Source organism: Amblyomma maculatum, chromosome 1 (assembly GCF_055883805.1).
Source record: "Amblyomma maculatum isolate TAMU_Amacu chromosome 1, ASM5588380v1, whole genome shotgun sequence".
NCBI classification, from domain to species: Eukaryota; Metazoa; Arthropoda; class Arachnida; order Ixodida; family Ixodidae; genus Amblyomma; species Amblyomma maculatum.
The window spans coordinates 419,434,668-419,457,818 of NC_139344.1; the positions used below are offsets into that span (position 1 = coordinate 419,434,668).

Sequence of the window (23,151 nt, forward strand, 5' to 3'; positions counted from 1 at the left end):
GAAAGGGGAGCCGTAGTGGAGGGCTACGGAGTAATTTCGACCACCTGGGGATCTTTAACGTGCGCTGACATCGCACAGCACACGGACGCCACTTCGTTTCGCCTCCATCGAAACGCAGCCGCCGAGGCCGGGATTCGATCCCGGGAACTCCGGCACAGTAGTCGGGCGTCTTACCACTGCACCACCCCGGCGGGGCCTAAATGATACTGGTTCCGCGGTTTCGGTAATGGACGAAAAATGTTGCAGCTGTTTAAATAAAATGAAGACGCCAATTAAAGAACTTTCATTGTGAACGGCTAGCGCTCAGCAAATCAAGCCTTTGGCTGCGCGCTACGCTCGAATAGTGATCCAGAATTGCCTTTATACAACTGCAGTCGTCGTGCTGCCAAGTTGCTCACATGCCGATATTTTAGGCTTGAATTTCCTGTCGTGTCACACCGTTGTAATCGATTGTGCTCGCACTGAAGTCGGGTTTCTGCGCTGGCAAATCCCGTGTCAGACAACGTTCCTTCTAGTCTATGCTCTTAAGCCCTTTTCGCCGAAGACATCGACATTCCTTCCTTTATTTCCCCGCTTGTAAATATCAGTTGGCTCCGTGTGGGATCAAAGTTTCCTCTTTAAGGCAGCACATATAATTCTGCGCCGAAAGTGCCTTCCGTTGCCCTATGCTCTACTCACTATTTCCGCTGGCTCCTCTGCGCTCTGGGTCTCTACCCCGTTTAACTACCACCCTGCTTTGCGACGCGGTGAATGTCTCGGGAGCCTACAACCCATCGCATCTCTTCTCCGTGAAGAAACCGACGGCGTGCCGCACATCGCCATGACTGCGCTCGGCCCTCCACTTTCTCTACCAGCTCCCTCTTCCACAGACCTTTTCCACCACTCCATCGACGGCAGTCTTCCTGCGCTTCAGCGAGCGCAACTTCTCGCCCTACTTCAACAGTTCCCCTCCTCGTTTAACTCCAATAAAAATTACCTTGACCAAAGTTCAACTGCCACTCATCGGATCGACACTGGAGCCCACGCACCACTTCGATAGCGACCCTACTGTGTTGCTGCAACTGAGTGCCAGGTTTTGAAGAGCAACTAGACCTGACGCCCCAGAACGGCATCACTCTGCTCTCAAACAGCCCTTGGGCTTCACCTGTAGTGCTCGTTAAAAAGCAGAATGGCTCCATCCGCTTTTGTGTGGATTACCGCCGACTTTGTGAGATTACGAAGACAGACGTCTATGCTCTTCCGCGAACAAACGACGCGCTGGACTGTTGGCAAGGGGCTGAATTTTTCTCCCCAGATTTACATTCTGGGTAATGGAAGGTCCCAATGGAAGCGGCCGACCTATCACCGCAACTACAGGGTTGATGGCCGCGAATGGTTGCCGGCAGTATCCCACCACCTACGCTCGCGAATCAGAGCGGTTTTTAGCCAAAACCGGGTTTCAGCCCAAACAGGAAATACACATGATTAACAACAAATGAAAGTACACATAAGATACACCCTAAGGAACAAATACATCACAAATTAGTATTTACATTCAGAATAAAATTTGGCAGTCCGTGACGATGACATATACAACCATGAATGGCAAAATAAATACATGAAGGTATAAGCAGTGTAGAATTATTTGCCAAATAAAATGGATATAAATATATACAGCAATCGCATGTACAGTATGTATTGCACATGTGGGTTGCGATGTGAACATAAATATTTACATTATATTACAGGTACTAAGGTGGGTTAAAAACCACCCGGACACGTCCATCCGACACGGAAACAAAAAGGCATGACCATTGACGAAGAAACTCTCGCTCTCCATAGTAGAAAAGTTCCTCAGCCAGAAAGTCTCCTTTAGTTGACGCGCCAGGACAGAAAAAAGCGCACGTCGGCGCCGGCTCGATGCGACAGCCTCACAACGATTGCGCCATAACCTGAAAGCGCCAGCTACAATCAGCAATCGTGCAAAGCGACCGCGAAAACATCTACCATTTATCTGAAATCGGTTAATACCTAGACTTCTGAAACTGGCATGAACTGCCCTCCAAAAAACACGAGCAACGACGCATTGCTGGGCCATGTGACGATTGGATTCCTGAAGTGGGCAGTTGGGGCACTGCGCGTCCGCACAATGACTCATCGTTGCTGCCGATTTCGTGTAGGCAAAACCCCCCACTCCAAATACCACATAAAGTCACGTAAATACCCTGACAGAAACGACGCTGTGAGTGGTAAGTAACAAGTGGAGTCCGCCCTTCGCCTACGTTTCGCAGGCACCAGCGGAAGTAGTAACGTTCCCATTGACTCCACTACTCTGTTCGCCGTGATGTGTAAGTCAGGGCTCACGTGGGGGGCGTGGCGACGAAATGACACTATACACGAATAAAAAACAGGCATCCGGAAAGCCTGAGGGCCCCTGCTGAGTGGTATGTCAGGGAAAAGCTCCCTTACACTTGCGCCTAAAAAATAGAAAGCAAGCACCCGTGCTGGGCACTCATCACCCTGCAACAAACGAAGAAGGTTGCGTAGAGCCAGCAGCCCACAGCAGACTGACAAACAAGAGAAGGCAAACCCACCCTTCGAACGTGGCTGGCCGAGTGCAGCACGGCATACTAGTTCCGTGCGACCTGCCCAAAAAATGAACTTATAAGGGCCTGAAGAGAACGTAAAATTCTGAGAGGTGGATGCGATACATGTGCGAGGTACCATATTCGCCGGCAGAAAACAGTGTGGACAAGGTAGCGTTTCTCCAACATGGGTAGTTCAAAGGCACTGGCTGTAGTCACCTTGCTGAGCACCTCGTTTAAGACAGTAGTCCACACCGAAGCTGCTATCCCACGTTCCTCATAATCAATGCCAAGTATGCGGATGATGTCACTGTGCGTAGTTGGTAGGGCACCATTAAGACGCGCTTCTGGCCTGTCAATTAAAAGATATTTCCTTTTTTCAAAATTCAGAGCAGCCCCAGACATCTTGCCGTATCTGTCAAAAAGATAAAGGCAGCGCAGCAGGCTCGCTTCATCACGTAGGTACAACGTAATATCATCCGCGTAAGCAGTCACACGCAGCGTCTGACAGCCTGGGAGAGGGAGGCCACGGATACTTTGGTCTGTAATTATTGCCCTCAAATAAGGCTCTAAGCTGAGAGCAAACAAAAGAGGCGAGAGGGGACAACCTTGCCTGACACCGCGGGCCACGGGGAAAGGGGCACTTTCCCACATATTCATCGCCAGTGTGCTTTGAATGCCATCATACATGCTTTTATTTAAACGTATGAAATTTTGCGGAAACTGAAAAGCATTCAAAACGCCGAATATGTAGCCATGTTCTAGCCGGTCAAAACCTTTATCTTGATCTAAAGAAACAAGGGTACTACTAGCTAAGCGTCTGTGTGTGTAATCAATTATGTCTCGAGTGGCATACGACAACCTATGTATTTCCAGGAACTGAGCACACCTGATTACAACCAATGAGGGAGGCCATCACACCCCTCAAGCGCCGAACCACGATGGCTGCGAGAGCTTTGTAGTCTACGTTTAGAAGGGTGATCGGCCTCCACTCTTCTGGACGAGGTGGCCCAGGATCATGTTTTGGGATCAAAATTATTCTCACTTTTCGAAAACCGGTCGTAGAACCTGAATGCTCAAAGCACTGTCGAAGGAATCAGTTCTGGACCGGCGACGTCCCAGAAGCCCAAATAAAATTCCACAGGAAGCCCATCAGGCCCAGGCGCTGACCCGCGTTTCATTGATTCTAAAGCTGTCTTTACCTCTTCTAAAGAGGGAAGTGCACAAAGCACATCATGCATCTCTAGGCTGACCAGCGCCAACCCAGCTAACATTGGATGCGTCTAAGACGCCATGCTCTTGAAGTGCGTCAAGAAACGCATACAATCCCTAGTTTGATGGTACGCAGAGTGGGGCGCTCCGCTCAATGCTGAGCTATGGATGTAAGTTCTCCGCGCAAATGGAAGCACCTCAAGATGTGCAGATGGACTACGTCTTCCACACCAGGCCGCCGCCGAAAGGGACGAGGCTCTAGTTAAGACACTGATATCGGCTATGTAACTCTTCGCACCAGGCGCGCATCAGAGGGGTATGATAACCCGCTCTGTGTGCGATGCGGATATTCGCAGCCGTGTCTACCAGCTTCTGAAACACGCGACGACGTAGTGCACGACCTTCTACTAAGTCTGTATGCGCCAAACTGATTTGAGCGTGCCCCATACATTTTCAGCACTGTAAGAAAGGGAGACGCGTAAAGCTCGCGGCAAGCTCTCACGTGTACTCGAATCGTGCAATATGCGCAAATCAAAACACCACGGATGAAATGAGCCAGCGCTAGGAAAGGACAGACTGAGCATGACTGGCCGGTGGTCAGAAATATGAATGTGCATCTGAGGCAAGATTACAAAATCCATAGCCGACATATTCGTAGAAAGGGACTGCGACACATATGCGTGGTCTAGGCTGCTCGCAGATGAACTGCGACGCCATGTCAAGCACGGAAGTGACCCATGTATGAGTTTGTGCGCATCAAGAAGCGCAAAATGCTGAACCAGGCGCTGCAGCTCACGTGCGTTCCAAGTCGATCGCCCTCGACCAGGGCCTTGTGAATCTATGACACAATTAAAATCGCCCACTGCTATTACATGGCGGTCGTCTAAATAGTAAACATCCAACCCTTTAAAGAAGTTATTACTAAGGCTGGAGTCCGCCGGAGCATAAATGCACAAGATGCGCAAGCTCACAACCGAAAATAAGCAATCGAACGCCAGCATACGCACAAACCCGTCATAATTGAAGTGATGATCGCGCAAAAGGGATCTGTTTAGCACGACAATTCCTGTTCCCTACTGTTCCCAAGGATGCGGGATCGAATCCCGGCCTCGGCGGCCGCTTTTCGATGGAGGCGAAAAGCAAGGCGCCCGTGTGCTGTGCGATGTCAGTGCACGTTAAAGAACCCCAGGTGGTCGAAATTTCCGGAGTCCGCCACTACGGCGTCTCTCATAGCCTGAGTCGCTTTGGGACGTTAAACCCCACAAACCAACCAACCAACCAATTCCTACGCCACTCGAGCGCGAAGTGGCGAAAGAAAAGAAGCACTTCGAATTAAAATCACGCTTAAAGGCCAATACATCAGAAATACTAGTAAAATTTTTTTCCTGAAGACACGAGATATCACAGTTTGTTCTAAATGCCAAATCTACTATTTCTGTCTGTTTTCGCGTATTACGAAACCCCTGAGCATTTAAAGAAGAATATTCAGTCCTAATGCCATATCGGGTGTCGAATTTGGAACGCCACTAAGGCAGATGCGCGCCCTGAGGTGGCTCCACGAAAGTGCTTTGCACTCACATTAGGCGGAGTTTGGCGGCCCTCCTGAAGAAGGACGGGACTTTATGGGAGGGTGTTCCTCCTGGCAACCTTCTTGTGCCGCATCCGATCCTCAGGTCGGCGATGAAACGCAGCGCGTATTCCCTTCTCGCTGGAGCTCGACGTCTATAACACATTCACTGAGCGGTGAAAGCGACGGGGAGGGTCCGACACCAAGGCTGAAAGAGCTGCTGCAATCATCCACATCCTGTTTTTGGCTCACAGCCTCAGATGACTTTTTTAAATCCTTTCGTAATCCCGCAGCTTCTTCACGCGCTCCGTTTGCTTTTCCAGGGCTCCACGAATCTTAGTAACACCAGCAGTGGCCGGCGTCGCCGCCAGCTTCATAATACGACCAGTCTGCGTTCTGAGCGCAGCGCGGGTTTTTGGTGGAGTCAAAGCCTTAGATACCGACTCCATCTTCTTTCCGCGAACTCCATGCTTGGCCTTTAGCCTTGAACTTTAGCCGTGCACGGAGGCTCCGATGACGATGTGGCAGGAGCTGCCTGGGTAGCAGTAGGCTCACACGACGATCCGGGGGCCACCACGACGTCAGCCGCCGTCGCGCAAGCAATCTCAGGCTGGGATGGACCAGTCGTATGCTTGTCCAACGGCACTTCATCACTGCTGGCCGTTCCTTCCGGCATTGTACCAGTAGACGAATTCGTCAACGTTTTTGATCTCACGCCCTCTATAGAGTCCATTTGCACTTCCTCTTTGCCTTTAGCCGACTCAGCTGGCTTGGAAGATGGGGCCGGCCCTGTAGGCTACATGGGTGTAAGCGGAGGAAACGCACTTGCCGCTGCGTCCGAGTAGGAACGGCGCACCGGGCACGTCACCGTCGGGTGGTCATCACTGCAGCGTCGGCAGGGCAGAGTGTAGCCTTCACCTTGATGACAGTGGATACCGCAGCGTCCACAAAAAGGCGCTGAACAGTGTACCCGAAAGTGATCCGAGTATCCACATCGCCGGTAAACACGCTGCATACCTTTATAGTCAAAAGTTACGTGTTTCCCAGCGACACGTAGTTGGGTACTGGTGACGACGCAGACATCTCCATCCACACATACTGTGTCCCAGTGAGAACACCCTTACGGGAGCTCATCTGGCCCACAGTGACGGACAGGACTTTACCATGCTGGCTCAGTACCTGGAGGAGTGCTTCATTTGAAACGTAAGACGGCAGGAAAAGGCAGGCCACAGTGGTAACTTGAGGCCCAACAGTGACGATTGGTACACGCTCGCTGCCGATGACGAGGCAGCCGGCGTCAACGATTAGAGACATGGATGCCATGCTCCTCACTGTAACTTGAAAAGACTGGGCGCCGATATGCTGAACGCAGTAAACTTCGGGTAAACCCACTATCGAGGCCGCGGCGTCGACGACGGTCTCGGGACTTGTCCCTGCAGGGACGACTATGTCGAAGACCAGAGTCTTCGAAGGATTCCACGGCGTTAAAGGTGCCATGGTGACAAACCCACGAGACGCCCCAACATAAAACACGCAGGGACGCTAAACCCTCAGTGATGGTACTTGCTGATTGCACTTACGTTTTTTTATGTACATCTTGTACAGGCTATTCCAGGGGAAAAATAATCTGCAAATGGCCAAGTATTGCCTTGTTAGATGGAAGGAAGGATGCACTAGGTGCGATCCTCCAGTGAGGGTACAGACCTTAACCTGCGACCATCATCATCCTACGGCTACCACCGGCAATGCCGTTTTTTTGTTTCGGGGAGCGGGCTTTTCCCAGCCAACGGGCTCATGCAATCCGGCCTGTTCCCACCGGGGCGGGGTCGCAGTGTATATGCACCCCGTCCGCACCACCCCAGTGGGTCGAAGAGTAACGCGAGATAGTCTTCTAGTGAGATTTTCCGTTTTATCCCCATTCTTCATGCGCAACAAGGCAACTCACTACATAAGAAAACTCGCTACTAACGCTAAGGTGCCTGTACAATAGGCCGCCAAACACGCTGACTTTTAAGCAGTAATCGCTATTTGACATCGTGCCGCGAAATAATATTTCTTCCTAGCGAAGCCAGAATATGAAGTTCCCAAGTTCGTTCTATCAGTCTACATAGTTGTCATCACAAGATGCAAAACAAGGCCCATTTTTATGAAGAAATTGCAATACTCTGAAGATTTGAATCTGGATAAGTGAATAAGATAAGTAGAGGTCTATATTTTAAAAAAATTTATAATTGCTTCACAGGAAAGGAAAGGCGCCATATCTTTCGCACTTGTTCTATGGACACCTGGCCCGAGCCTTAAGGATAGGGAAGAACGTGGCAGTGAAAGTAGAAAGAGGAGCCATAGTGGAGGGCTTCAGATTAATTTCGAGGGCATGCAGGGATATAAAGTGTTGTTGTGGCTGTAGGAAAAAGCAAAAGAAAAATTTTGAGGACGCTTAAGCTTCGCCTTCAAGAGTGGAAGGTGATAGCGTTATTGCACCTCGTTCGCGCCGCCCACTCACTCGCTCGGTATGCTCTTGAGTTACACAAAGACATAGTTTTCATACTCAACACTTCTAAGTGCACTGTACAACTTTTTTATAATTATTTGTTCAAACAAGCGCTTTTCACAATCTACATTATCGCACTGTGTTGTGCACACTACAACGTTTTTTGCTCCCGTGTTCCTTTAGCGTTCACACGCACTGAGTATGTCGGTCAGTCAGCACACACATACACGGCGCCGCTTCCATCACACGCGTCTCAAGAGCGAGCGCGCAAGGCCCTGCAATACAACACCCGTCGACCTGCGCTACGGCGCAGCAATCACTGATGAGGCGCCCCGCGTCGGACTTTGCACTCACGAATCACGCGGTGAGCGCCGAGCAACGCAGCGTTCGGCGCGGCAACGAAACGTGCGCCTGAGCAAGCGAAACCAACCAAAGAGCTCGGTGTCTCGGAGGGAGAAAGCCGGGCAGTGATGCGCCATGAAGGCGGACGCGATCATGGGGCTGACGCCTTGATGGGATCGTCCTCTATCTCGCTTGGGAGCACCACTCAGAAGCATGATTCCTCGGAAGCAGCTCGGCACACATCGCAGGGGACGCTTTCCCAGCAGAAGCGCTACGGCGCAGCGATCACGTCAGAGGCGTCCGGCATCAGACGCTGCACCTAGCAATCGCGGTGAGCGGAAAGAGGAGCCGCGTCGCCTAAACACCACTGTTCGAGTGACGCACGCTGGATGTTGGAAGGGGAGAGAGCGAGAAAACTTATTAAACGGAAGGGTATTGGGGCATCCTCGCACCGGTACCCGCGCGGCCCGAAGGGGAGAAGCGTGTGAGCGAAGATAGTGATCGAAAGAAAGGAAATATGCTTAATTCTACAACCCTTGAGAGTGCACGGCAAAACGTCAGGGGCGAGTGGCGCGCCACGTGTCGGGGCAGCGCCGCACATTGCGAGGAGGGGTTCTTCTGTGCTTGCCGCAAGATGGCTCTGCATGTGCGCAGAGCGCAGAAATGTAGCGGAAACGTACTTCGCTGCTCGTGTAACTGCGACTTCTGTAAGTAACATGCTCATAATTACCGATATACACCGCAGTATAACGTTCTACGGCACGTTTCTAAGGCAACACCGCATTCACTAGAAGCGCTTTTGTACCGCTTTCAAGCATCAAACTCGTGGCTGAGTGGTAGTGTCTCCGTCTCACACTCCGGAGACCCTGGTTTGATTCCCACCCAGCCCATCTTCGAAGTTTCTTTTTATTTATGAAGTTCATGCCGGGATTTATCGCTCACAGCCAACGCCGCCGATGCCGACGACACCGGCTTTTCTGCGACACGAGCTCCTTAACGCTATCGCGTTAAAATGCACGGCCTGCTCAACGCCACCTAGAGGAGGAAATTGGCCTGCTACTGGCTCTGTAGCTGAGCCACCTCCGCTGCAGTTGTTGTGGCTGTAGGAAGAAGGAAATAAAATACACGAGCTTGCTACTGGCTCTGTAGCTGAGCCACCTCCGCTGCCTCGTGCAGACAGAAGAGAAAATTGAGAAGAAAGAAAAATTGCCCACGATTAGGTTACTTCCTAATGCGATATTTGAGCACAGCTCATCAGCAGTTTCACCTTTTCGACAGACTGAGGCAGAGATATCGAGCAAGAGATGTAGGTACAATTATAAACAACTTTTTTAATTTTTCACACGTATTCCTTCAAGAGACACTTCACTAACCGTTCTTGGCTGTCATAAAAGAAGCTTTGTAGTCGGATAAATGAAGAGAGAAACTATGTTATCGGGAGGGTGCGGGAGGCAGCGCGTGGGCCCATGGGAACGTTGCGCGACGAACAGATAGCAGCGACTGACATGCCGCTGACGCCACTAGCGAGTGAAGCGAGTGAGAATGGGATGCACGCACCGTGATCCGCTGATAGCGTGCAGGCGTTTCGGCAACCTGAGAGCACCCTCGCCGCCACGCAGGGAGAGGGGGGACCCCCTCCTCCTTTTTCTGCATGGCGGCGATGGTGTTCTACACAGTCACGTTGCCTTGACTCGCTTGCGTCGTCAGCGGCATCATCCAGTCGCTGCTGGCGCTGCCTCCGGCGAACCCCTCCCCCCCCCCCTTCCTTTCCTCATGTTCTCCGGTTGCTGCGCGCGCTCCTGCCCCCATCGGCGAGGCTCCGGTTGCTGAAGCGCCGGCTCGAACTGAGGGAATGAAAAGGGGGGCGGTGCTGTTCACGAGGCCGACGCGGCCGACGCCGGCGCGAAACCCAGGAACGGGCGCCGAAGAGCTGCGTTCTGAAACTAGCTCATTGCTTGCAGCTATGTTCGCTAATACTAGCAAACTCTTAGACGTCTTCTATACCAATCTTTAACTGGATAAATTTTCAGACAAGATCCAAAGCCGGTAATTTATGACGAGGAACAGAAACTACTGCACTAAACAGGTTTTTCCTTTAGACTCTAGAGCCTAGGCTCCCTACATGCCAGCTGAATGTGTTTTTGTTTTTATTGTTTACAATAAAGACGCGGCAGTGTACAATGCGTCTTACAATACACACTGGAAGCTGCCAGACTACGTCACTATAAACCGTTTCGTTTTATCAAAAATTTCGAGAGCACTGCAGAATCTGCAGTGGAAAAATACGAAAGCCTGAAAGTTGCTGCACAGTCGCGGTCAAAAATATGCGGCCCACGACTTTGGCTGGCGCAGCGGCTGTGGGGTGCAGCGCGGCACTTCGCGCTGCTGCTGCGAAGGTATGCACAATGACGACAGGTTTTTCTCTCGCTCTCGTGCCTGAACGTTACGCACATCGCTATAATATGCACACCGCACTTGTATTTAATTACGCGCACGCACGAGAGCGAGGGGAAACCTGTAGTCACTGTCCATACCTTCAAAGCCCGGCGCCAGCGCCGCGCTGTGCCCCACAGCCGCTCCGCCAGACAAAGCCGTGGCCGCGTTGTTGTTGCGACTGAAGGAAGAAGGAAAAGAAAATGCACGTGCCGGCAACTGGCTCTGTAGTTGAGCCACCTCCGCTGCCTGATTAATTTATATTGATTGATTTATAGGAAGGGAAAGGCGCGGAAACTGTCTCACTTGGGTCTATGTGGACACCTCAACCGCGCAGTAAGGGAAGGAAGAAAGGTGGGAGTGAAAGGGGATAGGGAGAAAGAGGAGCCGTAGTAGAGGACTACGATGTAATTTCGACCACCTGGGGGATGCGGAGTCACCTCCGCGGACACGCGTCACTTCAGCTCCGGAAATTTTGACCGATTTCACCGGACTTTTTCGCCACCAGATTTCATTCGGAACTGGAAGACATCAAGTGCTGGATCCCATGGATGCCATATTTCAGCGGTAGGACTATTTTTGATCTTTACCGGACTTGAAAGTTCCAAAGCGGCCACCAGCCCGCTAACCCTGACGGGACGCCCAGCTCGACATCGGGAGAGCATGGGACGCTAGGCTTATTGACGACGGCGGCGCCTAGCACCGACGCTTCTTCAGACACCATATGGCAGGGCCAAGCCAAGCCCTAAGAGCGTCGCCACAACCACCAAATGCCCTCCTTGACGAATTCCAAAGGATGGATGAAGACGACTTTGGAGACGCCGAGTCAGGAATATAATAATTGGTTCGCAGGAAGAGGAAGGGACAGTATCTGTCACACTTGCTCTGTGGACACCTGAACCGCGCAGTAAGGGGAGGGATGAAGGTGGGAGTGAAAGTTGAAAGAGAGAAAGGGGAGCCGTAGTGGAGGGCTACGAAGCAATTTCGACCCCCTGGGGATCTTTAACGTGCGCTGACATCGCACAGCACACGGACGCCTCTTCATTTCGCCTCCATCGAAACGCAGTCGCCGAGGTCGGGTCCGCCGGGGTGGTGCAGTGGTAAGACGTCCGACTACTGCCCGGAATACCTGAGGCGGGAACCGAAGACGGAATTGCGTCAGATTCCTCATGGGAGCGCGTCGGGTACAACAACGATGCCAGTTGGGAGCTTGTTCAATCCAAGCGCCAGAAAAAAAACCAGAGGCGAGGACAGCGGAAAGGCACGGGAACCGGCCCGGACGCCCAACCTCACGATGAAAAATCACTGGGTAATGTGACCGGCTGCAACAAGACTGAGCCGGGGGAGCAGAGGAGGCCTAGGCGAAGACTGCCGCCACTCCCCGAAAACGACATCAAAATAATGTTTGGACCCAAGAAAGGACTCATGGTGAAATCACTCACCACACACCAAGTAGCGCACGCCGTTATCATGGCGTGCAGCCAACAATGCAAGGACGAGGACATACTTGTAAGGCTTCGTACAGGATTCAACATCATTATCATTAGCACTCCACATGAAGAAACGGCTCACCTGGTGCGGCACATTACCCGCCTTAAATTCGCCGGAAAGTCGTACGAGGTAAACGCTTACGTGGCAGCTCCGGAGGACGTCTTTCGCGGCGTAGTACACGGTGTTGACCCAGGTACGTCTCTCGAAGAGCTCAAAGCCCACCTATGAGTCAGAACGCAAGGAGTAACCATTCTCCAGGCAAGGATGCTTGGAAAATCCAAGACCGCAGTGATCACGTTCGACGGCCCGATCTTGCCGAAATTCGTAACATACTACGGAGGTGAACTACTATGCTACCAGTACCGCCCCACGAGGCAAGTGTGCTACGTCTGTTTCCAGCAAGGACACCGCTCCGACGTGTGCCCCACACCGGACATTATTGTGTGCGGACTGTGCCGATATCCAAATCCGACGAAAGACCATGTGTGCGAGCTCAAGTGCCTAATATGCGGTAAGGCACATCGCACCGGATCCAAAGAGTGCCCCGAGAGACTGAAAAAAAACAAGTCCGAAGCCCAGCGAGGAAATAGGGCGCAGTGACCAACGCGGGCGACCACGCAAGCGATGGTTCAGCTCACAAGGAGAGACCTCGAGGTGCCGATCAAGGTCCAATTCCTTCCCACCTCTGTAGCCGGCCAGTCACAGGAGGGCAACAAACAAGAAAAGAAAAGAAACAAGCTTTCCTAGAAAGGCGGCAGCAAGGTAAGCTGGGCATCTACCATTGATCCGCACTCGGTTGAAAATTGTAGCAACACAAACAATACAAACAACAAAATATTCCTGTCAATGAAGCTAAAGACGCGAGCAGCGATGAACTCCGATGCGAGCTTGAACTCACTAGACTAATACAAAATGAGCTCGAACGCAAGGTCGAGGAACTAACAAAAACACTAAAGGCACAACAGCAACGCTTGAAATCACTAGAGCCCTTCCAAAACAGTCACAAGCATCCAAAAATGGAGAACTTGAAACACGAATGCAACAGATGATGCAGTAGATGATGCAGGATATGATGCAGCAAATCCAATCTCAAATGCAACAGATGCAAGTCGGGAGTGCCAGCCTCGTGCGGACAGAAGAGAAATTAGAGAAGAAAGAAAAAGAAAACGGAGAGAAAGACGAGCACTGGCAACAACAGCCGTCGTCTACCACCTAAGCGGTGGCGAGTGCAATGAAGGCTGTTACGTTTCGAACTTCCCGAGTAACGAGACGGTGCACGTGTCGAGATGGGCGTCCGTTTTTCTAAGAAGACTGCATGCGACCACCTCGGAGTTCGTGGACCAGAACCACCCAGGACGCAGCAACGCGGTGTCGCATATCGGCAGCGACGGCAGCAGTTGCCCCAGTTTGTGTCCGGAGGACTGTGCGCAGAGGCGCTAACGAATTCGCCGAAGAGCGGGCGCGCCTGTGTTTGGAAACAGAGAGCCGCGGCGCCTGCGTGTTAGCACCGAGGAGAGAAAGCGGGTCATCTCCCCCCCGTGGAGAAGAACGGTCACCGCATTCCTTTCCCGCGGAGTGCTCCCGCGCGAGGGGTCCGCGTGGGTGGCGCGCGGTTCCGACCTTGGACAGCCAGCAAGCCTCCTTGGGACCCCCATGCCTGACTTCCCCCGGCGGAGTCGCCATCGTGCCGCTAAAGTGGAAAGAGTGCGCTGGGAGGACGTTCTAGTGGGCGGTTCCCGAATGCCAGCAGATCAGGAACTCAAATGTGATTGGACTTTGACAAAATAGAAAATTCCCCAACTAGGTACTTGGGGACAAAAAAGTTGTTAAAAACGAGAGCACGAGTGCTCTCCAGTGTGTACCTTCTCAGATTCACCATGTAAATAAACCTTCGTTAAGTTCTCTCTAACTCTCGGCCAGTCTCTGCTTGGGTGACCACCGCCCAATATTGAAGTGCATGCAGCCCGACGTCTGACTCGGCTTTTCGCTACCCGTTGGTCCGCTACCGGAGCAGTACCAACGCAACAAGTCCTACAACAGTAGCAGGCCCGTGCGTTTTCTTTTTCCTTCTTCCTAAAGCAACAACTTGTCGAACACAGCCAGCATTCCGTTGAAGGCATCAAAGTGCACTTGCTTACAGGAAATGCAAGGCGCTGTATCTGAACTCGCGGAATTCCGATACTATCATGCTCGCGGTAGACAAGGAGAACTGTGATGTGTCTTTCACTGTCCCAGGCGTGACGCAGTTGGTTAGAGAGCTCTTCTGGGGATCCAAGGGATGGAGCTTCGATTCCCGGTGGAGTCATGGTGGTGATGCAAGGCTTTTCGTCTCACCCAGACGCCTAGTGGTTACCATATCCTGGAGAGCAGATATTCGGATCGCAGTGAATGATCCTGCCCCCTTTACCATACCTTCTATCCTGCCCCGAGGTCTCCTTAAACCATTCGTTCTCATCATGCATCCCAGCATCACGAGCTGCGCAAGGTGTTGGCTGCCCCGTCGGGCCAACACCTCCTAGAAAATGTTTTTTGAAAGGTGTTGGCAGAGCCCGAGCATAAGTGTTCCACAAATACTATGGCTTGTAGGTGTGGCGTATGTAGGTTGCTCTTATTGTTGTGGCTGTAGGTAGAAAGAAAAGAAAATGCACGGGCCTGCTACTGGCTCTGTAGCTGAGCCACCTCCGCTGCCTCGTGCGGACAGAAGAGAGGCGGGAGAGGTGGTGAAGGGTAGTAGTTCCTGGCCCTACGGGGCTGGGACGGTAGGTCAACGACGCTTGCGGCGGGGGCTAGCCAGCCACCGATTTTCATCTGTTGTAGACCGTCATTGCACCCGCCACTGCTTTGGTGGTGGACGACAGCTGTTGTTGCGGCACCCGTCTTTCTCTCGCTCTTCTTTTTTCTTTCTTCTCTATTTTCTCTTCTGTCCGCAAGAGCACCCCGCCGGGGTGGTGCAGTGGTAAGACGCCCGACTACTGTGCCGGAGTACCCGGGTTCGAACCCGACCTCGGCGGCTGCGTTTCGATGGAGGCGAAACGAAGAGGCGTCCGTGTGCTGTGCGATGTCAGCGCACGTTAATGATCTCCAGGTGGTCGAAATTGCTCTGTAGCCCTCCACTACGGCTTCTCTTTCTGTCTTTCCACTTTCACTCCCACCTTCCTCTCTTCCCTTACGGCGCGGTTGAGGTGTCCACAGCAAACAAGTGAGACAGTTACCGCGCCTTTCCCTTCCTATAAATCAATCAGGCAGTGGAGAGTTACCGCACCTTTCTCATCCTATAAATCAATTAATCAGGCAGCGGAGGTGGTTCAACTACAAAGCCAGTAGCAGGCCCGTGCATTTTCGTTTCCTTCTTCCTACAGCCACAACAACAGCAGACCAGGGACTCAGCTGGAAAGGAGAAACAGGCCGAGCACACACTTGCTCAGAGGGCCCAGGCAGCAGGAGAAACTTGCACCGCCTACAACGAGGCCATAGTCAAGTTATGCAGGGCCGCCAACAGCAGGATGACTGAGGACGATAAAGTAGGCCATCTGCTCAAGGGTATTGCGGAAGACGTCTACCGCTTCCTCATTGCCAAGGACAACTTGAGTTCGGTCTCTGGCGTTATCCGACACTGCCCAACCTTTCTAGACCCTAATGACTTGCCGCATAGCAAGAATGATGTCGTTGTTTATGGTTTGTCTGCAATGGCGTTGGTAGGCACTGGTGGTACTGTTTCAATCATGAGTTCAAAATTTATGAACCTTTCGAAGAACAAATACATGTTTATTTGGAACAAAACTGCTAATTTTCATGGAGTGAGTGGAGAGTTATTGTATCCGGTTGTAGTGTGCAGCGTTAAAGTATCTTTGGGAGGCACAGTATTTCCGGCGGCGTTCGCAGTACTGCCCCGATCTACACACGACGTAATCTTGGGAACTGACTTTCTGCGTATGTGTGGCGCTACAGTTTATTACCGGACGGGAGCGCTAAGTGTTAGTGGTTCTCTTCCTCGTGAACGTTTTGAAGAGACGTCAAATTATGAAGACGTTTTGTGTGTGTGATGAAGTCCTCGTACCGCTACATTCTGCAGTGTGCGTCCAGGTGTCCAGCTCCCGTGTCATTAACGACTTATTTGAGGCTTCTGTGGCGCCTCTTCATTCGCACTGCGTAAAGAAAAATGTGTTAGTGCCGCATTGTTTGGTTTGTGTGAAAGAGGACCATTCCGGACTAAGGACTATCAATTACTCACAGGAACCGGTTGCATATCCAGCGGGCTTGAAACTAGCTTCATGTAGCGCAGCTATACCGAATTATTTAGCTTTCGTTGCTTCTTGCCCCGACAATCCTGCTCCTCACTCGCCCGCTGACCAGAAGCTTGTTCCGATGATCAGCGCATCTTTGAACGCCTCGCAACGCCAGATCTTGACGAGCCTATTGTCTCAGCACGTCTCCGTCTTTGATTTCGCGCAGTACGACGGCTCGCAAAGTTTTCCTCTATCTCGCGTACGCCATAGAATTGACACGGGATCTGCCCATCCGATCCGTCAAAAGCCGCACCGTGTGTCGCCATTAGAGAGTAAGATCATCAGCTAGAAAGTCCAAGAGATGTTGAGCAGAGGCGCAATACAGGAATCCTCTAGTCCTTGGGCTGCTCCCGTGATATTGGTAAAGAAAAAAGACGGAACGTGGAGGTTCTTCATCAACTATTGTCGCCTCAACTCCATCACTAAAACGGATGTGCATCCTCTCCCGCGCATTGACGATGCCATAGATTGCCTTTTCTCCGCGTCTTATTTCTCTTCAGTTGATTTGCGATCGGGGTAATGGCAGATTCCGATGGGCCCTGCTGACAAGGGAAAAATTGCATTTGTTACGCCGGATGGCCTATTCGAATTTATTGTCATGCCCTTCGACCTATGTAATGCGCCCGCCACATTTGAAAAGTTTATGGACGCAATACTTCGTGGCCTCAAGTGGGAAATGTGCAGGTGCTATTTAGACGATATTGTTATTTTTGGCCGGACGTTTACTGAACATAACTCGCGACTCGCTATTGTTTTAGATTACCTGCAGCCTTGTCCTGAATTCTAAAATATGCCGTTTTGGCGAACGTCAAGCACTTGTACTCGGACATCTCGTCGACCACGATGCAGTTCGGCCAGATCCACAGACGACTGCAGCAGTTTTTCCAACGACCCGAGACTCAAAAGGAGCTCCGCAGTTTTCTGGGGCTGTGTTCTTACTTTCCACGATTCATCCCAAGGTTTGCCGACTCCGGAGTATTTTATTGTGCCACCGTGTATATGAATAGCTTACTATGACCACTACACATATTCGTGAACGGTGACTTCTGCTGGAGGCGCAGCTATTGTGCGGAGCGCACGTTCGTGGAGAAAGGGCGATGGACAGGCTTCCAGTGATAGTCTTGGTGTCTGCCTGACTCATGCTTGACTGTCTGGTCTCTGTGTTTGGGCATGTGTTTGTGTCTGTGTGTACATATGCATTCAGGAATCTTATCTTATGCCCACTTGTGCGGGTGACTGTGACAACTGAACATCTTTCCGAACCGCGAGTCATCCCGTGCCATGTGCTTTTTTGAATCCTTTATCTGTTTTTAATTTTTTTTACTTTTTTGTTTTTAATTTTTCCTTAGGTGTCTAACTCAGGCGCAATGTAGCTGCCTCCCTCAAAACGCTATAATACTGATCCTAACCTGTAAAATGCCACTCTGATGAAGACTGGTCCCCAGTCGAAACGTAAGTAAAACCTTATGTTTTTAAGCGTGTGTCAGTCTACTTTATAATAATATATATTGTAACGTAGTGGTGACAATTCCATTGTCAACAAATGAGGAGGATTGCACTTCGGTTGAATAAACTCTTTATCGGGCTGACTTGTACCCGCAAAAGGGTTTAGCAGTCGGTGGCGGCGATAGCAACAGTCGTGCTCGGCGGTCACCGAACAATGAATGCCCATCGCATCCGCCAAAGCTCAATTTAAAAGCGGCTAAAAAACATTTAGGTAAAGCGGCAAACGGTGACTAGCACAACCTGGAACATTGCAGAAACACACGCGAGTGGCCGGAATCTTCGATACACATCTCGGCGCATCTTGCGCGACCAAGAAACGGATAAAGCGATTTCTCGCGGCAACGATCCCGAGCAAAGAGAGAATACAGAATTGATCTGCGTGTCAGAATCAGAGTGATAAGGCCGCACCCCGCCACTGTCGAAGAAGGAATAAAGATTTCAATAGTTTGCGGCAATATATATATATATATATATATATATATATATATATATATATATATATATATATATATATATACGTGTGTGTGTTGTGATTGGGGATGTTTTGCAACGGTCAGAGCAAGGCAGACATTATGCTTTATCATGTCAAAAGGTGTATGGAAATAAGGTGATAATTCGTTTAAAGCGCGCTTCTAGTCTAAGGTGATAATTCGTTTAAAGCGCGCTTCTAGTCCAAAAATCACCCGATGTGAGGTACAGAGACTTTTTTTCCCTATAGCACATGATTAAGTTCAGTAATTGAGCGATTATTTAGCTAATATTAACTTTTTCAGTTCAGGAGGCAACACTACATTGCGAAGACTAAAGGCTGTCACCATCTTAGGCGAGTCCATGTTTTATAATTTATTCAACGAAAATCAGATTAGTACTATCCAAAACCGACAATTTTCATTTTAAAGCTAGTTGAATCTGCTTTTCAGCTTTCGATATTTATAAAATTGAGCCGTTGTACGTGGCATCATCGTCAAAATCAAGTTGACCCCTGCTATATAATCAAACCTATAAACGGCTCTGTAATCTCCGCCCCTTCCGTCTGCTTCTCTTCTATGCTGCATGCTTTAAAATATTGTAGAAACTAGTACCTCACTGTATTCCCTTAAATTTTTTTTTTTAAGCAAAACGCAGTTGGGCAGAAGAATCCCCACTGTCTCTGATGGCATGGAGTACACTTTGGTAATTCTTGTTCGGGATATCAGCTCTTACCGCTGCCAAGGGTTCATTGAGTATGCTGGAGGTGTCCTTCTTGACGTAGGTGCTCATGTATTTCCGCACGAACGGGCAGATTAGCTTAGGGTCGACGTCTTCTTTCTCGTTCCGTTCTGCGCAGAAAAGATAATGTTTGTTGTAGCTAAATTATACTAATGTGTGGTATTAAAATAAAACGAACTACCGCCCCACTGACACTACATCAGGAAAACACGCCTTCCAGCACACGTCCCCATATTCAGTGCTTGGACAAGAACGCGCAAACCCGCTGCAGTGGTGCAGTGGTTACGCCGCTCGACTACTGTGCCCAAGGACGCGGGATCGAATCCCGGCCTCGGCGGCCGCTTTTCCATGGAGGTGAAAAGCCAGGCGCCTGTGTGCTATGCGATGTCAGTGCACGTTAAAGAACCCTAGGTGGTCGAAATTTCCGGAGTCTTCCACTGCGGCGTCTCTCGTAGGCTTAGTCGCTTTGGGACGTTAAACCCCACAAACCAAACCAAACCAGAGCGCGCAACGACGACGCTCGGGCCCGACCCATGCTGCTATCCCTCTGGGAGGTTTCACGTGAGGCATGCATCGACGCCAGAATGTGACCTCCATAACCATACTACCCCTTTTCATTGAACAGGCCTTCGTGGCAGCACCATTTGTTATTAAATACTATTCACTCCCTCAGCCTCCTACATTCACCTCTCCTCGTTCTGCGCGTGCGTTGCATTCCAGCCTCTGTGAAAGTTATCTGGCACGTCCTGCTGCCCCTGCTTTTATGGTTTGGTTTGGTTTGTGGGGTTTAACGTCCCAAAGCGACTCAGGCTATGAGAGACGCCGTAGTGGAGGACTCCGGAAATTTCGACCACCTGGGGTTCTTTACCGTGCACTGACATCGCACAGCACACGGGCGCATTGCTTTTCGCCTCCATCGAAAAGCGGCCGCCGAGGCCGGGATTCGATCCCGCGTCCTTGGGAACAGTAGTCAAGCGCCGTAACCACTGCGCCACCCCGGCGGGGCCCTGCTTTTATGTCTACATGTAAGTAGCTTTACGAGGAGCTCACCGTCTTGCGGCCGCAGAAGGCGCATTCTGTTATACCTCCACGTTTAATGAAAGGCCACAGAAAGCCCCGTGGATTCATATTTGGTAAAACCCGAGTTGCAATATAAGGTACAAATAGGAGAAATAGGCTTGAAAACAATTAGGAGGACGACTAGACTTGGCCTAAGAGTAGGTGTGATTGTGTCTCATTGTCGATGCACATCTACAATTAAAATCAACGGCACACGTCTAGAGGTATGCATGCCACCGGACTGAATCCCCTTCGCAAACTAGCGGGCAACCTGACTAGCAGATGGAGGCTAAATAGAAAGCGAAATAGTAATAGACCCCCCTGAGCGCAGCACAAATATGGTTTGCGTCAGCATTGTGATACCAAATCACATGCGTGTTTTTACGGAATAGTTTTGTATTTCAATTTTTGGTTACAACCACAGCAAAGGCGACGCATTTCGACCTAATATGCATATGGCGGGCTCTTAAGCTTCGCCTTAAAGGGCCCATGAAAAGGTATGTACTAAAACTAGGAAAAGCATACGACCAGTAGGCATCACATCAGTAGCCCGCAATGAAAGCATTAAGCTAGCGGCGAACATATCTGTAATTTAAAATAATTCCCCTCCATCCCCATGCACTTAGCGCATGCCGGTGCGCAAGAAAAGATTCGATGGAGGCATATCTAAGTGGGGTAATGCGAAAGCCTTTACCGCAACTCTTTGTACCTATTTGGCGCTTTTTCATTAATTTGGTTGTTGCTTTTCTTTCCATTTTTGTTCCTTTTTACCTTTCTTTTATCAGGTGTGGGTACGTGTTTTGCACAATTTGAACGTGTATAACTTCGACGTTCAAATCAAATCAAATCAGTTTATTTTGCACCTAGAAATTTCCAGATGGAGGGGGGCTGCAAGAAAAAGCTGCCCGTCGGCAGCTTGACTGGCCAACAGCACCCAGTTTGGCACAGCCGCAGTATCTGTTACCAGCACACAAACATGTAAAAAGAAAAACAAAACTCATGTGCAGTACAGGATTACAATACAATACGGTTAGTTTTCATTGAATAATTAAATTCAGAACAGTCATATTTTAAATAGTTGCACACTATGTTTGAATACTATATCGATGTCCTTGGCTATTTTGATGTTTAATTGCCTTTTTGGCTCTAAATATTTTACTAATTATTCCATATCAACAAAAACGTGTATACAGACATATTTTTTGCCCTCTACCTGATACAACCAACCATCCTTTTACTCATCAATGAGTTCATTTCTCGAAAGTCACTTTGTGACCCCCTCTGCGGACAAACCAATCCTGTCCACACTCCTAAGCCTATAAAGAAAGGAATCAATAAAACAAGTCGCGACAGCGCGCCACAACGTCTGGTCTCGCCATCGTTACTTGGGCGTACCGTGCAAGCCTTGGTAGCGCAGTCGGGGTGGGAGTGCGCTGGGAAGTGTCGCCCTACTCGTTTGTAAACGATGGGCAGGAGTACGTTTTAAAAAGTATAGATTGCTGGCTCCACGCAAAGCTTTTAAATTTGACTCTAACACTCGCTAAACCCCATCTCTCATACAAAAATGGTCTATGTGCTTCAATGGAAAAGTTTACGGTCAGCTATGTCTATCATGGACTTTTATAGTAAGCTATAAAGTGCCATTGAAATATCTATAGGCAGCTATTGAAAATTCTATACCACTTTCTCTATAGCTTCTGGACAATACAAAATCTCTTTAGCTAACTATAGAAAACCATATGTCCATTAAGCTATAGATTATTAGTCATACAGTTATATTTAACTGCCTGTAGAATTTTGAATGCCTCTAACGCTACAGACTGCAAGCCATAGAATCAGTTTTAGTAGCGATATAAAAGTTTATGCTCCTCAAGCTATAGAATACTAATAATTAATACAGATACATTTAGCTGCTTTTATAAATTTGAATGCATCTAAAGCTGAAGTGTATGCTCCTGAAGCTATAGACTAGTAGTCATATAGTTATCGTTAGCTGTCTATAGAAATACCAATGCCTGTAAAGCGACAGACTGCAAGCCATATAAGCTGCTTTAACTGACTATAGAAAAGTATATGCTCTCGAAGCTATAGACTAGTAGCCATACAGTTATTTTTAGCCGTCTATAGAAGTGTCAGTGCCTCTAAAGCTACAGACTGCAAGCCATATAACCTGTTTTAGCTGGCTGTAGAATATTGAATAGGCGTACAACCTTATATGAAGGTACATATATTGTCAGTTCGAATTCCTCGTGCTACTTGTCCCCTCGCTTGATTAAGATTTGTGTGCGCTATGCAACGAGAAACCGTATGTCACCAACTGCAATGCGGTACGGACAAATGAATTGCGTCATAATCTTGGTATAACTGGTGGGAGCACTGTCGTCGCATGGATGTACGCCAGCGCTGAGTACCTCTGACCCACGATGGTCTTAGTCGTGGAGAGGTGGTAAAGGGTGGCTGTTCCTGGCCCTACGGGGCTGGGACAGGTAGGTCAACGCCGCTTGTGTTGGGGGCCAGCCTGCTATCGAATTGTTATCTGTTGTAGGCCGTCATTGCACTCGCCACTGCTTAGGTGGTGGACGACGGCTGTTTGGTTTGGTTTGGTAAAACTTTATCTCCCACAGTAGGGGTCCTGGAAGACACTCGGCTAGGCGCCAGGTGACCATATCGATTTGTTATCTGTTGTAGGCCGTCATTGCACTCGCCACTGCTTAGGTGGTGACGACGGCTGTTGCGGCGCACGTCTTTCACGTGTTGCTTACCTGATCAGACGGGCGTTCAAGTCCGCACTTGGCCTTCCCATAAACACCTCCACGAAGAAATTCAATGCCCTCTGAGTCCACAACACTCTTAGCGAGCTGGTAGAGGCCCACCTCACCCCTCAATACGAGCGGCTAACTAACTTGAAAATCATACCTCTCCTGAAGTATATGCATCCCGAATTTCATTCAGACAGGCGAATAGAAAGAGCCAAAGCCCTACACAAGCAAT

At 49.9% G+C, this 23,151-nt stretch overlaps 1 protein-coding gene across 1 annotated transcript in view; it reads right to left on the reverse strand.

Moving 5' to 3' along the window:
* The window catches only part of LOC146209216 (sodium-coupled monocarboxylate transporter 1-like), a 110,482-nt gene that overhangs the window by 9,566 nt on the left and 77,765 nt on the right, over positions 1 to 23,151 (reverse strand). The window contains exon 15 of the mRNA XM_084587372.1: positions 19,096 to 19,211. Coding sequence (XP_084443498.1) covers positions 19,096 to 19,211 — 116 coding nt within the window. The remainder of the gene's footprint in view (positions 1 to 19,095; positions 19,212 to 23,151) is intronic.